The sequence below is a fragment of the Mytilus californianus genome, unplaced genomic scaffold (genome assembly GCF_021869535.1).
Source record: "Mytilus californianus isolate M0D057914Y unplaced genomic scaffold, xbMytCali1.0.p SCAF_6, whole genome shotgun sequence".
In the NCBI taxonomy this organism is placed as follows: Eukaryota; Metazoa; Mollusca; class Bivalvia; order Mytilida; family Mytilidae; genus Mytilus; species Mytilus californianus.
This window is the reverse complement of record NW_026262712.1, coordinates 57,244,479-57,262,542: the sequence shown is the minus strand read 5'-3', so window position 1 is coordinate 57,262,542 and position 18,064 is coordinate 57,244,479. Positions and strand designations below refer to the sequence as shown.

The window sequence follows — 18,064 nt, the reverse complement described above, 5'->3', positions numbered from 1 at the left end:
CCTTGTTCACTGATCCATGAAATGAGATCGAGGTCAAATGAAAATTGTCTGACGTGCATGAGGACCTTGCAAGGTACGCACATACTAAATATAGTTATCCTATTACTCATAATTAGAAAGAAATTAACATTACAAAAAATGTTGACTTTTTTTTCAAATAGTCACTGAACCATGAAAATGAGGTCAAGGACAATGGACATATGACAGATGGAAACTTCCTAACATAAGGCATCTATATACAAAGTATGAAGCGTCCAGCTACTCTTTTCACAAAAAATCTTACGATTAAAATTGATCGTAAGTTATACTGAAATGTGTATGACTTACGAGCATTTTTACACTTAAGATTTTTTGTGAAAAGAGCCGCAGGTCTTTTAGCTTCTAAAATATAAAGCTTTTAAGAAGTTAGCTAACGCCGCCTCCACCGGATCACTATCCCTATGTCGAGCTTTCTACGACAAAAGTCTTAGGCTCGACAATAACACTATGTTCTAATTTCTGTTCTGGTAATTATTACATCAGCCAATGAAATTTCAGTATTCAGATTTTTTAAGGTATGTATCATTATGACTAAACCAGAGGATTCCAAAGGGTCTTTAAAACAAAATGTAGAAAGAAGAGCCTCCTCATGGGGTTTTTCATTATGTGATAAATTGGCTGTTTTTATATTGATTATTTGATTACCAGACCAAATATTTCATGATTATTTGATTATTTGATAATCTAGGGCTGTATAGCACTATCTTGTTTATAATAATAATTAATGATTATGTGATTATAATGGCAAAAAAAATTGTAATTATGTGGTTACTTGGACACCCCCATGAGGGGCCTCAAAGAAGCATTGTCAGATCCTTGTAGGCTAGTTACAGGGCCTTCATTTCAATCAGACTGTGCTAGAATATCAATATATCTGCATTACATGTGAAACTACACAAATAAAAGAATACTTGTTTAATGATGTCAAAGTTTTATTCTCATCACATGTGTACCATATAACAATCATATATTTTCCCTGGAATTAACCACTTAATGTTTTATTTGCAGTTTTAACTTAATATTAGCAATCATTTATAAATTAAAATTAAGGTTAAAAAAAAGGTTATACCTTACACAGACCTTTACAGATTAATGATATACATGGAAAATACCTTTGCCTTGCTTTATCAACTTCTTCAAATTTCAAGGTGGCACATATGATAAGAAAATATATTTAGAACATGTATTTGTGCTGACGAAAAATTTCTATGAAAATAGCAAAATATGGCTGAGGTAAATATTTCTTAATATATAATATTTGAAAGTACATTTCTTATAATATTTAATGGTGAATATACCTTGTTTGAAAATACCATTGATTAAGATCACTTTTTGATTAAAGATCAACAATTTTATTGTACTCTTAGTTCCTACTTCTCATGGTAGAATTGAACAATCATAAAACTACTGACAGAGATATTTTCTAGTTTATTAAAAGCTTGTTTTTGAAGACCTTTTTTATTTTGACATAATTTCAATGTACCATACATTCCCTACTGAAAAACTATAGGATTTAGTTAATATTGTAAATTCAAATTTAGACAATAGAAACTTATTCAATCAAATTTTTATAAGAAGTACAAACACGCCCACTGATAAGTTATTAGATAATCAATGGTATTTTTAAATGCTCTATATGTGCCAATGTATAATTTTTTCTTCATGACTTTAAGAATAAAATTAAGCTGCAAACATTAAAATAGTACCAGTTCAGTAAAAGGTGAGATAACTCCATACTACATCATAGAAGTGCAAGAAAAATCAGATTGACAAGTCCTAAACTATTGACATTTAATCAGTTTCTTACAAAATATTCAATTTGTAATTAAAACTTTTCCAGGAATCAAAATACAATATGACGAGAATATTTCAATGTGAGCAGTATCCTTTTTTTTTAATTTCAGCTTGGAATTTTAACCTGACACTTAAAACTGGTTTAAAGATTATATGGTTTGAAATGTATTAGTGAATACATATTGTTGGACATATAATTTCACAAAATTAGTTTAAATGGCCAAACAAATAATATATATATAGTAGTGGCATATATACATGTACGTACAAAATCTTGTCCAAGAATGTGCATAAAATAATGATAAAAGTATCATCTTAAAAAAAAATAAAAAACATAGTAAATGTTTATATGGTTTCATCATCTTAATACTAAAACATCCACATTAAAAAAAACTCAATAAAACCTCACATTCATGCAAACTTTCATTTCACACACCCTTGTTTTCTTTAATTATCTCCCTTGTTCAACCATGCAGTTTTTCATTAATATACCCACAATTCACTGTTTCAGAATCTCATTCAATCTGGGTAAGCAGAAACCAAATGTGATTGGTTGACAATGTTTTAACCAATGAATATGTAACCAATAGCTAAACATTATTTTAATTTTGGTGTATGAGCAATGAAATTACCCATAATACTTGAGATTCTTACACAGTTGATTCAACAGGTTACTCCTATCCATCTTCTATTATCCTCGATTAATTGACAATTTTCTGGTAGTCTAAACATCTCTCACTCTCATTTATTCATCACATGTCAATTCTCCAAATAATGGTGACTGTAAAATATCACAGAATTCAATTTTGTACTAAAATAACCAAATCTAAACCAGGTTCGTTTTAAAATTAATTAAACGGGTCTCTTTTAAAGTCTAAATACATATGTACAAGTAAAACTTAACAAAATAAAATAGAAATAACAAATGTGTTTTCTCATTTCTGAAATATACTTTTCCATGGTTACCGTTATCCAAAAGAGCCATAATTAAACATTACATTTTTGACATGATAAATATTTGTTTTGGTTTTGTCCTACGAAGAGTTCAATCATAATACAGCTTCAGGTATGCCAGTTTTCTGTGATATTTCTGTTCCTCTTTTGTACTGTACAACTGAAAAAAACAAAAACAAAATATTAAGATATAAAACACTTTAATTTTAGATGGAATGGTTGTACCAATGTATCTGGATTTTATTGAATGGCTTGAAATCCGAAAGATTGAATTCTCAACCAAAAATTTTGTTGTCAATTGATATAAAATTATCTAAATGGGAATTTAGAAAATTCAACATTCTTATTTTTTATGTCCAATTGTGTGGTTGCCTTAAAGGAAAAATTCTTATTTTTATCATACATGCAATCAAATGATAATTTTAAGGATATAAATGATAAAGAGAATATTGATAAACAATAAAAAGAATTCTGTCAACAGTATTAGGATTTAAGGTTTGAATGATTTTTTAAAAATGAAATATGAAAATCAACTATTGGTGCTGTTCAAAGGGGGGATAACTCTTCTTAAACTTAAACTTCTATTAAAACATAGCACTGTATTTTTGCGTGAACCCCTTAGGGTTCACACATATTTATTAGTTAGAAATATAGTCTATGGAGGAATATTCGGAAGCTAAATTATTGTTCATTCGGAACACCTATTCATCTTATCTGTATTAGCTTCCTGCAATTAAGAGCACCTCCATACGGTGTATCTAAGATATTTAAAACATGGCAATAAAGAATTTTCACAGATCACTAATTCACTTATCTGATATATGATAATAAACAATCTATAGATCCTTTTCAAACTTGTATATTTATTGTAAAGCTACATTTTATGCATTGCAAAGGTTTACTGACTTGAGCAAAGTTGACAGTTGTACCCTTTGATAAACAAGTGAAAGTTATATGGTCAAGATATAATTATAACGACCTATGGTATCAAACATCTGTGTCTAGATATTCACAGAGAGATATTTTAAAATAGTGCTGTGGTTTCTACATAATGAGTTATAGCTAGTGGGCTTTGGGATTTGATTTCCTACAATAACATCATTATGCACACTTGTCATTTTGACAAATCAGATAAAAAAAAATCTGTTTCAAATGAAAATAAAACAAGTAAAATAAAGACTGTTCGTTAGTATACATTTTTACAACTTTTACTGTTTCCTTTTTACAGTATTCTCTATCAATTAAGTTATCTTGTAAGTTAATTAAATGTTTATTTAATTCATTGATGTCACTATTATTTCAGTGACCGCTGCAGAAAGTCTTGACTCCTCCAAGAAACTACTGCATGCACATTAAATTTCAAGTCCCATGTTTTTATTTGCACCATGTATAAATGTTATGTACAGCACAAATTATTTCCTTTCTGTTAAAATCATTTTTGGACTTGTTAAGTATGCAAGCGCACACCAAACAGTGACAGGATAGTCAACCAAATGACGGTGGTCACTTAGTGGTAGAAGTAGAAATTTCTTATATTATTCACACACTGTAATGCTCTTAAATTTATGTGTATTTTGGAAGTGCACTAGTGATTGGTAAATATTGATACGTTTCTGTGTTTTTAATATATGTGACTTAACATCAAGAATTCCATTATTATGGAATCGTTCATTTTTGTACACTTCGGTATCTAAATAGAGGGTGGTAAAAGGGAGGGTCTGAACACGGAAACATGTGAAATAACAAATCGCAAAAACGTTGCATGGAAAACAAAACACTCTGGAAAAACGAAGCCAAGGAATAAAATCGTAACTATTAAGGAAAAAAGTACCAAAAGTTATTACTCAGCCGTTCTTGGAGATCATGCAGTCATTAAAAATGGACATGGCGACCCTGCATGTGGTCACCTTTTAGCGTCCGTTAGTTGCATCCCATTTATCATAGTAATACAATAGGCTATTAATAAATATCTTGGTACCAGTTAATTAGTTTATAATTTAAAACAATATTTGGGCTGACTTTGAATTTTAGTCCCGGTTTACGTTTTAATCAAATGCGGGACAAGCACGAGAAAATAATAGAACCGACATGAAACACGGAAAATAATTAAGGGAAAACATGAAGCACCCACATCGAACCAAACACCAGAAAACGATAAACAAGAGTGCACACACTGAAATGTCTCGCCTTCTTTACTAACCATTGATTTTATGTTGATAGTCCTAAATATAAAGCTTTACTACAAGTAACACATAAACTTAACATGATCCAAGAAAATGAGGTCAAGGTCAGATAAACCAAACGAGAAATACATGTACACCTTACAATCATTCAATAAACCAAACATAGTTGACCTATTGCTTATAGTTTCTAAGAAACAGTCTTAACCAAGAAAACTTAACATTGACCAATGAACCATGAAATGAGGTCAAGGTCAGATGAACCATGCCAGGCAGACATGTACACCTTACAATCAATTTATGCATTAAATATAGTTGACCTATTGCTTATAGTATCTAAGAAACAAACTTTAAACCATTAAAACTTAACATTGACCAATGAACCATGAAAATGAGGTCAAGGTCAGATGATACCTGCCAGACAGACATATACACCTTACAATCCTTCCATACAACAAATATAGTTAATCTATTGCTTATAGTTGAAGAAAAACAGACCAAAACACAAACCCTTAACACTGAGAAATGAACCGTGAAAATGAGGTCAAGGTCAAATAAAACCTGCGAGACTGACATGCACATCATAAAATATTTCCATACACCAAATATAGTTGACCTATTGCATATAGTATCAGAAAAAAAGACCAAAACTCAAAAACTTAACTTTGACCACTGAAACATGAAAATAAGGTCAAGGTCAGATGACACCTACCAGTTGGACATGTACACCTTACAATTATTCCATATACCAAATATAGTAGACCTACTGCTTATAGTATCTGATATATGGACTTGACCGCGAAAACTTAACCTTGTTCACTGATCCATGAAATGAGGCCGAGGACAAATGAAAATTGTCTGACGGGCATGAGGACCTTGCAAGGTACGCACATACTAAATATAGTTATCCTATTACTCATAATAAGAAAGAAATTAACATTACAAAAAATGTTGACTTTTTTTTCAAGTAGTCACTGAACCATGAAAATGAGGTCAAGGACAATGGACATATGACAGACGGAAACTTCGTAACATAAGGCATCTATATACAAAGTATGAAGCATCCAGGTCTTCTAGCTTCTAAAATATAAAGCTTTTAAGAAGTTAGCAAACGCCGCCACCGCCGCCGGATCACTATCCCTATGTCGAGCTTTCTGCAACAAAAGTCGCAGGCTTGACAATAAAACGTCGAAACACGAAAACATGTGAAATAAAATGGCTGAAAACGTTGCACGAAAATAACCCTTTACCACCCTCTAAATAGGCCATACTAGATGTCGACACCTCATATTAGAACTTAAGTAGATGGTCAATTTTGTTTGCAAGGTTAAAGAAGTCTTCAACTTGCTCTAATTTGCCTGTGAAGACCATAAAACCGTCATCCCTATTGATAGTGTAATTTGATGTTTTCTCTCCATTGGAACGTATCTAAGATTTTAATGAGTACAAATTAATAAGCCTGGTTGGTACGCTCCTATAATGTGTTTGTATAACAGTCCATTAAACTCAAATTCATTGTTTCTTAGAATTAATTTAACAAATACAGTCAAATCTATTTTGTTGAGAATCTTTAAAGTATATTCTCCTGTGTGTCAATAAATTCTAATGCATTGATAACAATATCTTCTAAATTGTCAATGATCATATTTGTGTAAATTGACGTACATCATAGGCAATAAGAATGCATACTTTTTTACCTCTTGTGACTATTTTATTAATGATTTTTTTTGTATCTTGAATGTAAAAGTTATGACTCTTCAATAATTGGATGTGTACTAATTGATAATTTAGTCTTAGATGCATGAATTTTTTAATTAGTTGTTAGTGGCTTTGAACTAGCTGTCAGTAACTGCTAGTACTCTCAGTCTTTAGTGTCTATTTGTTGTTGGGATATACAAGTACCCGGCCACATCCACTCTGTGTAGTATTACTGTTTGTATCCATCTGATGAGTTAAGCCTTTTTCAACTGATTTTTATAGTTCGTTCTTATGTTGTACTGTTACACAACTGTCCCAGGTTAGGGGAGGGTTGGGATCCCGCTAACACGTTTAACCCCGCCACATTCTGTATGTATGTGCCTGTCCCAAGTCAGGAGCCTGTAATTCAGTGGTTGTCGTTTGTTGATGTGTTACATATTTGGTTTTCATTCATTTTTTGTACATAAATTAGGCCGTTAGTTTTCTCGTTTGAATTGTTTTACATTTGTCATTTCGGGGCCTTTTATAGCTGACTATGCGGTCATTGTTGAAGGCCGTACGGTGACCTATAGTTGTAAATTTCTGTGTCATTTGGTCTTTTGTGGAGAGTTGTGTCATTGGCAAGCCTACCACATCTTCTTTTTTATATTTATAATTAGATCAAGTAAGTATCTCTCGCCAGAGAGTTACACTTATTGATGATTGGTCGGTAATGAACATTAATGTGTCCTCCTAGCTGACCAGTTCACAATGCCTCATTACTTATTATGTTTTGAATTATTATTATTCTTTAAGAAATTATACGTCTGGGAATCTTTTTTTTTTCTCTCCTTGCTTTAAATTTAACACTTCTCTCAACATGCCAAAATTGTAATGATTTACAATAAAAAGAAAATATTATCCTCCACACATATGGCCAAGATAACACTTTTTCAGTTTTTTTAAAAAAGCAACTTGTTACCTTATCTGTATTTTTGTTGATTGTACTCTGTACGGTAATTGAGGGCATTAAGATAGGTGTTCCGCCAAATGATTGATGCCACTGAACTTTTCTGTTTTTTGGTATTTCATGTTCATACGTCCCAGCCCTGAGGATATAAAATTGAATTCATAACACATTGACAGTACTAGTGATATAAAAAGTAATACATGACAGATGCTTTAGCAAGTGTAACTTTTTTACCATATATAACTAAAATTCATAATAACTTTAAAATAAAATCAACTAATCACACACAATTTAACCAAGGTTCAATATTTGATATATTTTCTTCAATTTTCCTCAAAGTATGTTAAATGTTTACAAATTCAAAATTCAAGTAACTAATACAGGTCACTTATTTTTTAGAAATACAATTTTAACATTTGAATATAGATTGTATAAAGGAAAACTTTTCTTTGGAAAATAAAAGATGAACTTATCAATAAAAATTGGTAACATTTTATTACACACAAAAGGAATGATTGGGTTCCATGCTATGAAAGGTGAAATTTAAAGAAAAAAAAAACAATGTTTGGGTTGAGGATAGGACACATACTACTGATTATTCATGTTTTAAATTGGACAATGCACTTATAAACTGAATAAAAGTCTTTTTGTCGAGTCTGTGACTTTTGTCGCATAAGCGAGACATTGGGATCCCACGGCGTCGGCGGCGGCAGCCACAAACATTCACTCTGTGGTTAAAGTTTTTCAAATTTTAATAACTTTCTTAAACTATCCTGGATTTCTACCAAACTTGGACAGAAGCTTGTTAATGATCATAAGATAGTATCCAGAAGTAAATTTTGTAAAAAAAAAATCCTGTTAATCGGTATTTTACTCATAAATGGACTTAGTTTTTCTGCCAGTTAACATTACATTCACTCTGTGGTTAAAGTTTTCAAAATTTAAATAACTTTCTTAAACTATACTGGATTTGTACCATACTTGGACAGAAGCTTGTTTATGATCAAAAGCTAGTATCTAGAAGGAAATTTTGTAAATAAAATTCCTGTTTTTTCGTATATTACTTATAAATGGACTTAGTTTTTCTTCCGTTAACATTACATACAGTCTGCAGTTAAAGTTTAAAAAATATTTATTAGATTCATAAACCATCCTGGATTCTTACCAAACTTGAACAGAAGCTTCTTACATTCAAAAGATAGTATCTAGAGGAAAATTTTTAATAATTATTTCCCCATTTTTGTTGAGCTTGCGACTAACAGCAAAAGAAGCCGAGACACTGGGTTCCGCAGAACCCTTAAGAATTTTTTAGTGCATTGTCCCATTTTACACATCAATAACCTCTAGAAAATGTGTTTAATCTTATAATGATTTTATGCGAATCATATTCACAATTTTCTCTTAATTGCCACATTAATGAAAATGAACAAATTGCGAAAATTATAATCTAACAATATTTAAGAAGTCTGGATATCTTCAGAAAAGAATACCCAGAAGAGAGTCTGTATAAACCTACCCTGGTAATACATCTACAATATCTCTTTTGTATATTGGAAATCTGTCTGCTCCTACTAAAAATGGTTTGTTATCTGTTTCAAATGTTTGTAGATCTGTGTTGTTTTTCTGGTAGCTTGTTGGACAAGGTGTTCTAAACTAAAAAAATACATATAACTGAATTACAATGTATCAAAAAGTTCATTTCTGATATAATAAAAATATAATAATCTAAATTTAAGGAGATAAGATGATGATGCTGGATAGTTTTTTAATGTCCAGTGGCAAATTAAATGCATAGTCAGTTTTTTCGTTTTTTGCCATGGCATTGTGAGTTTGTTTTAGACGTATGAGTTTGAATGTCCCTTTGGTATCTTTCCCATCTCTTTTTCAGGTTGAGAACATGTTAATGAGAAGTATATATATGAACCCTGCTTTGAACTAAGTCTAAAGCAATTCGATTTTGGGGATTTTTAATGTGCTAGTTTACAAGGTGATTAAAGTCTGCAAGAAAAAATGTCATCCTATCCAATCACCTAATTATGTCCAATCAACCAGTCTTTGCTGTCACTCCTAAATGCTGTATGCTTTATAGGGGGAAAAGGAACCAGCAATTATCAATTTTCAAGTCTTTTGTTTGACCTGACCCAGTATCCAACCCACAACCACCCACACTTGAGACAAACACTCCATCACAGGACCATGTATAATCATGATAATGTTAAAGATTGAGATTTAAACCAGACCTTAAATCTGGTCAACATGTAACTACACAAACGTAAGAGTGCAAAAATTTACATAATACTGCTTATCTTGGTAATGACATGGGAAGTATATATTCAGTTGAACTTCATTAATGGCAAAAACAGAACCTATTCTGATCAACTGTTTAAGTGTGAGTAACCATCAAAGAAACAATTTACTTCCAGACTGTAGTGTTTTATCCAGTTTACAGCCGATTTCATTGAGTGTGTAGGCAAAGGTAATATCTTTGGTTAGCTTGCTTGCTAGCTGAACCGTGAAGTCATTATTAGGTTAGGTAAACTACCCTCCTTTAAGAGTAGACTAGTCCGACAGATAACCAATGTATCTGTCTGTTGGACTAGGCTACTTCGAAAGGAGGGTAGTATACCTGACCTAATAATGACTTCACGGTTCAGCTAACAAGCAAGCTAAACAAAGATATTACCTTTGCCTACACACTCAATGAAATCGGCTGTAAGATCTCTCATCTCAATCAATTACTGGTTTTCAAAAGTGTTATTTTCTAAATAATTTATAAAAGTATAGCCAGGAACCAATATAAACGGCCCAGTAAAGGTGTTTTTTTTTTAAATTCAATTATTTAAGTAAAACTTCTGTGTATGTGTTAACGTTTTTAAATGCATTCTGCTTAAAAGTATGATAAACTGTTAACACAGAGATATGTCTGGCCTTTTTGTTATTTTGATAGTAAAATGCAAGTGTTGAAATAAAAATAGCAATTCTTTAACATGAAAGTTATAAAAAATATTCAAAGTCAATGAACAATAACTGAGGGGGCGGGGCCAAATAATTTCTATTGAAATTAGATGTGCCAATGCTTATTCAACTGCATGCTATATATCATTGACCTGCCACTAGTGGTTGCCCATAAACTGACCTAATTACAAACTAATACATGTAAACTAAACAAGTTTAAAAGTCAATAGACCATGACTGAGGGGGTGGGGCCAAATAATCTCCATGGTAATGAAATGTGCCAATGCTAATACAACTGCATACCAAATATCATTGACCTACCATTAGTGGTTCACCATAAACTAGACCTAATCACAAACTAATACATTGATGACGCCGTCACCGCCGCCGGAAAAGGCATAACTATGTCTCGCTTTTTGACTCTGTCAAGGCGAGACAATAATAAAAATTGTATATCTGGTTCATATCCATAAATTTTATAAGTCTGAAATAGGAATAGATTTCATTTTGTCTATGTTCCTAGAAATTTGTACATTGTTTCCACCTTTTTCATTATTTTATATGTGGCGCCGCCCTTGCTAATTGAAATTTTTTTTTGAGAATTAAAGAATATGGTATACAAAGAATATATATCAGCAAAAATATTTGTGGGCGAAGGGTGACGCCACTTTTAATTTTTCAGAAAACTGTCATAAAATTTGCAGAATTCTGCAAAAGAACGGTTATAACAAAATTCCCCTAAACTTACGATGCAATTTTGGTGAAAATCGATTTAAGCTGAAACAATTGGACATTTTAAGATATATGTTTTCATCAAATTTTTAACACATTAACACAGTGAAAAATTTAAGATGTTTAGGGCCAAAATTAATTGTTAGTGAACCAACTTCTTTCTTTAGAACCATTTTAACCAACTTACCACATAATCTCTCCGTATCCTAGGTCCTGTTCTAGCTCCCATTGAATAACCTTTGTTGCTTAAAAGCTTTGTGTCGACTTGGTAAATAAAATTGGTTTTCTACAATAAAAGTGGACAATCATTAAAAAATATAAAAGTAATCTTTAAAGGAACATTTAAGCTACAAGTTTTACAATATAAGTTGAAATAAATAAATAAAATTGAGAATGGAAATGGGGAATGTGTCAAAGAGACAACAACCCGACCACAGAACAGACAACAGCAGAAGGCCACCAACAGGTCTTCAATGCAGCGAGAAATTCCCGCACCCGGAGGCGTCCTTCATCTGGCCCCTAAACAAATATATATACTAGTTCAGTGATAATGAACGCCATACTAAACTCCAAATTGTACACAAGAAACTAAAATTAAAAATAATACAAGACTAACAAAGGCTAGAGGCTCCTGACTTGGGACAGGCGCAAAAATGTGGCGGGGTTAAACATGTTTATGAGATCTCAACCCTCCCCCTATACCTCTAGCCAATGTAGAAAAGTAAACGCATAACAATAAAAAGTATGTTTTGTTTTGGACTTTAAACATTTACAAGGAAGAAAATTCACTGAATATTATAATAATGATTCATTATAAGAAATCAGTTTGATTAAAATATTTCATCAAAATAAAAATCCAAAAACATTGATGGTACATAGTGCTAAATGGACTTGCAAGACAATAATTTGAGACCTCATTTAGATCCATACATGTATATATGCATGCAACCTTTAATTTGACCTTAGTTGGAAATTATTAACTGCATGTGCTCAGCAAGATGTAAAAGCTGTAAAAGTAAAAATTAAAGTCAAACTGGTAGATCAATTTTATATATGAAAAAAATTCTCATACAGGTTACAGGGTAAACGTTGATGTAGTTAATGTTTTTTTTATCTATAATATGAAATCAAAGAAAAATCTTCATTATAATATCATGAATATTGCAACTACTTGCTACAGTATCATTTTTTTTTCTATTCAAATTCATCTTTTTATATTTATATATACATATGCAAATCAGCAATCTTGAAAGGAAATGTTGAAGGCTAAATATATGGCACCTGAGGTCCCAAAATGTTGAAAGTTTTTACAATTTCATGCTAATTGTTTATTGCTTTCAATGTGACTTTTTTTAATTCTAAATTTTGAAAGTAAGAGTCAATTCCTGTAATAACAATTTTTCTGAATCTAAAGTACTCTACAAAATGTAGGTTACATTTTCCAAAGCATGCATGTACAGGACAAAAAAATGGGATTTAATTAAAAATACCTTTGTTGATACATGTACAGAAGAACGTGCATGTAGCAAAGTAAAAAAAAACTTACTTCCTCATTCTCATAACAACCAGGGCCTCTGTGTGGTGCTCCTCTTAAAGGTGCTATTTCATTCCCAAAACGATTCCTAGGCATTTTGATTGGGAACAGCTCTCTATCCAGAGTAGTCATGAATGAAATTTTTGTTGGTTTTTTGTCTACTAAAATATAAATCAAATACATGAAATTTTACAATTTCATTTTTATGATTATCAATATTAAAAAATGTTTACAAATGACAGTATTAACTAAAAAGTTAATTCTTGATTATAATTTTGTAAGAAAAGTGCATATAGTCAACAAAAATAGTTCTTCTGAGGTCAAATGCACTTAAGTTCAATAAACACAACAAAGAATACAAAAAACATTGTCTTTTTAATCATCTCTAAAGTATTTTGGTGAGGATTAATTAAGATCATAGTTGATAGACGATTTGATTAAACCCTGACAGAATAATAATAAGCTGACTTGGCATCTTTGTGATTTTAAGGTATAATTAAACTTTTCATTATATATTAATTTAATACAACAGGACCAACATTGAGTATGTTTGCATATTCAGTTGAAGATAGCAAGTTTTAAAACAGAAATTGTTTCTCTTTGAAATTTGGTAAAACAATTAATTTTTTATTCAGCCCTCAGTCATGAAGCCAATGATGCATCTCCAAAGTTTAATAATAAGATTCTAAATCGTTTAAATGTACATTTTAGTTTTACTTTTGCAAAAATAAGTATTTGAAACATTACACAGTGGAATCACTTTCTTCCATGCAGCCTGTGATATTATGTATTGCCTGATTTCCACAATGTTAAATAATTGCTAAACAACCCAAAATTCTGTAATGAAGAATCACTAAATTTCATCCATAATTATTTTTGTTTTAATTTCTCCACATTTTTAAAACAATTTGACAATAGTCAGTCAGGGGTACTACTTGTACAAGTAATCTTTATTTACTTGAAGAAGTAAATAAAATATACTTATATAAGTTAATTATAATGTTTGAATAATCTCCCCTTATTTTTCTAAAAAAATTACTTGTATAAGTATTTTTTTTTACATTCCCACAAAAATTCTCAAGTTTTGAGATGTAAAAACATGCCTTTAACAATTTTTCTCAGGTTAGCTCATAATTTTTTATTAGAGTTCAATGTTTCATCTCATTAATTCAACAAAGAAACTGATTGCATGCGCAAAGATCTTAAGTATTTGCGCAAGGCCTTCAAAAATTGCCCCTTGAGGGCTTGTAAATGTGCAGTGTTCTGAAGATAACAGACAAATGAGATTTTCATTGTCCATGAAATTACATGTACACTTAAATGATTAGTAAAGACATATGCAAAGGACAGACAATTAAGAATTCTAAAGAAGTCCTAAGAATTCAAGAAAAGAAGATAGGATGACTTTTTTACCTGTATACATGTAAGTAAAAAAATCTGAATGTCTAAGGGACATAAATAAGCCAATTTTTTTTTACCTATAGAAGTAAATAAAATACACTTGTATAAGTATCCTACAAATTTACTTATATAAGTATATTAATATTTACTTCTTCAAGTAAATAAAAATTACTTGTACAAGTAGTACCCCTGACTGATAGTCCATGCTTACTATACATTTTGTAAGGAATGGACGACTGCGACATATTTTAACTTTTGTGGATGTTGATTTGCATGCAACGTTTCTACAAATTTTACTTTTTTCAATGGATAATTCATCTGTTGACATATAGTGTGTATTTTTACGTATTCAATTAAACCACGCTGAATTCACCTTATTGCTATTTGCCATTACTGGCCATCACAGTCATTCCTGTAATACTCTTTACATCATAATATCTGACGCAACAATGCAAAAGTGGTTGTTGTAGGACATAAATAATTCAAGTGTCGCAAAATCTAGTATGTTTGCACCCTACACATTCGCCCCCCTACATGAAGTTCACACCCTTTTTTTAATTTCAAATACAGGTTTAATTACTAGATGGTCTTTTCTATAGATTTATATATCCAAATATTTATATTTTCATGAACAAAATTCATAAATTTTCTGAATGAAATTAATAATTATTGTTTTTTGTGATTAGATGATTAATTCTTAAATGTTAATTATTTATGATTACTGTTAATTGGTATTTACAAAGCTAATTTGGTATTATTATGTGTTTGAAAATCATGATTGTTTTTATAACTATAGCTTTTCTTTCAAATCGCAAATTGAAATTCCACTGGCCAGCTTGGCGAGTGATTTACTTTTGGGACTTGCCATCTTTTTCATACATAATTATTAAAACATATTATTCCATTCAACTAACTAAATGTATGTACTTATGTACATTATTTTAATTTATAACTGGTAACTTGACTATTTAAATTACTATTTACATGTATAGTAGTCTCAGTTATATAAGGGAGCAGTCAACTTATCTTGTGATTACCTTAGAACAGGGGTTTCAAATACATTTTAACCACAACTGACAAGTCAAAATTTATTTTTTTGTCATAACCAGACTTCCTTATTCCAATGATTATGGATAAATCTTAGTAAAAGTGCTGGAGTTATTGATCAGCCTTTTCTACTATAATTATTACATTTTTTATTTAAAAAAACATGAATAATTACATTGTTCTGCACCAAGGGCCTTTTTATGTTTAGTTTCTGGTTTTGCTTTTTTATTTAGTTCCTTTTGTTTGTTTTAAAAATTATTTAGCCTTAAAAACTATTCCATTTTGACATTACTATTTCATAAATGCCTCCAGATTGAACTTGTTGACCATTCAGAAAAGTATCAATAAAATGCTTCACTGAGCACAGCTGGATACGACTGCAGAGGTCCAACCCTGAACAGTTGGGGCAAAAATGGACACAATATTCGTGCTTAATACAGGTCTGAATTTGGATTGTAATTAAATATTTGAAAACATAATAGGTTTCTGACACAGAATAACTGTAGTCAAAGAACTTAGAATTTTTTATATGATTTGAATTTATATTCAATTTTTTGCTTTTGTGCAATACACTATGCTGTTGTGAATTGACCCCCCCCCTTATTTTTGCTTTTGTGCAATACACTATACCCCTCCCTTTTTTTGCAAAAAAAAAATAATATTTGAAGAAATTTTCTTTTTTGATTTCTGAAATCTGAAATGAAAAAAAATTGCCCCCCCCCCCCTTTTCAAAAAAAATAATTCTTTCCCTCAAGATATGGTCATAATCTCAATTCAAATTTCCAATGGAGTTTGCAACCATAATTACCAATTAAATTCATCATAATGAAAATGAATCCCAACTCCGATCCGTAGTTGTACAATAATTTGCCCAATAATTTTAATGGCGGACGAAGAAAATTTACAATAAATAAACGATGTTTGACACGCTATTTGAAAAGGAATATGACGTTTTTAGTGCAATATATGGATAACAAATTTACTTCAGGCAAATTTCATCACGTTCTAATGAAGTAACAAACTTATTTTGCTGAAAGTAAGAATGATTTGATGTACGCTCTCGAGTAACAAGTACCACCCAGAAGTGATAAAAAAATTGACATTATGAAAATAACATGCAACCAACTTTAAAATCAATGCTTTAACCTCTTTTCTAAAGAAAATAAATCGTTTATGTCTTTGAATTTCTTTACTTTTTAATGAAAAATTGCTGTTTCATCGACTTGGTAAATATTGCCGATGATGTAAGCGAGTATCATGAACAACAGGGCGACTAGATTTCGCTTTTGGCGGTGGGGGAAAGTGAAGTGACGTACAGGAAAGCGACTTTGTCGCCTGCTAGCATGATCCCTGGGTCATCATAATAATGTTTTAGTTTGCCAATCACGATAAATAAACTGTTTAGGAGCTAGTAATATCATTTCTAGTAACACAGCACATTGAAATTAGTTCAACATTCTAAAAATTCAGGATCCTTTGACAATATAAGGCCTGACTGACAACTGTCAAAATACTTCAACTGGCCATAGAATTTTTTTTTCCTTGCCAGTTGAAGTATTTTATATCACTTGCCATATTCGTTTCTTACTCGCCTTTGGCAAGTTGACGAGCAGAGGTTTCACACAATGCAATTTCATTGTGACGAGCTGTTTGATATCTTCTGCCTCTCTTTTACAAATTTATCTTACATGAGTGAACTTGGTATTTGATCATCATGGCAATATTTATTCTTCATTTCGTCAAAATAATTCACAGAACACTAAGGGAAACCTGTTTACATTTTTAGACAGTCACTATTTAAAAACAATAAAAAAAAATTGGCATTAATACCGGTTTTTATAATAGCATATATACATGTATGTAAGAAACATGATTTAAACAATATTCAAAACAAAACCTTTGAAAAAGGATGAGAATATGTAGGGTGTGAAGCGAATGTGATTTTAGGTGAAACCAACCCAGGTTCGCAAAATCTGGGGTCAAGACTCAGGTGTTGCAAATTCCAAAGTACATGTAGCATATAATGACATGATAAAATTGAGAATGGAAATGGGGAATGTGTCAAAGAGACAACAACCCGACCATAGAACAGACAACAGCAGAAGGTCACCAACAGGTCTTCAATGCAGCAAGAAATTCCCGCACCCGGAGGCGTCCTTCAGCTGGCCCCTAAACAAATATATATACTAGTTCAGTGATAATGAACGCCATACTAAACTCCAAATTGTACACAAGAAACTAAAATTAAAAATAATACAAGACTAACAAAGGCTAGAGGCTCCTGACTTGGGACAGGCGCAAAAATGCAGCGGGGTTAAACATGTTTATGAGATCTCAACCCTCCCCCTATACCTCTAGCCAATGTAGAAAAGTAAACGCATAACAATACGCACATTAAAATTCAGCTTGCTTGGGAAATTAACTTTGACATCATGCAACAATCACTTATTGCATGATTATGACATCATTTTTTTTTTAATTGTGATACAATATTTTACGGGAAACTTGTGTGATTTTAAGTAATGGTAGACAAATTTACATAAAAGTGAAAATACGTCTCTTGAATTTAAGTTGAAAACAGGTTAACATTGTCAGTCAACATTTTACTTGTTTAATGCATTTATTTAACTTTTAACTAAAGTGTGTTACCTTCCATGATTATTGGTTATTTGTACACCAGATTAATGTTAATATATCAATAAAATCTGTGTAGTATTTCATGTGATATTTCTTATTATTTGCACAGTACTGGCATCAGTGTTGCTATGCAAATGCGCATGG

At 31.3% G+C, this 18,064-nt stretch overlaps 2 protein-coding genes across 2 annotated transcripts in view; one reads left to right on the top strand and one right to left on the bottom strand.

Annotated features, from left to right (window-relative positions):
- LOC127705669 (PHD and RING finger domain-containing protein 1-like) overlaps positions 1-18,064 on the top strand; it is a 290,389-nt gene that overhangs the window by 135,194 nt on the left and 137,131 nt on the right. The window lies entirely within an intron of this gene.
- LOC127705706 (protein pitchfork-like) lies at positions 963-18,059 on the bottom strand. Its single transcript, XM_052210084.1, has 6 exons — positions 17,933-18,059; positions 12,848-12,996; positions 11,489-11,587; positions 9,131-9,267; positions 7,627-7,753; positions 963-2,947 (listed from the first exon to the last, which is right to left on the bottom strand). The coding sequence occupies exons 1-6, from the start codon at positions 17,937-17,939 to the stop codon at positions 2,879-2,881; spliced, it is 588 nt and encodes a 195-aa protein (XP_052066044.1). The 5' UTR covers positions 17,940-18,059; the 3' UTR covers positions 963-2,878.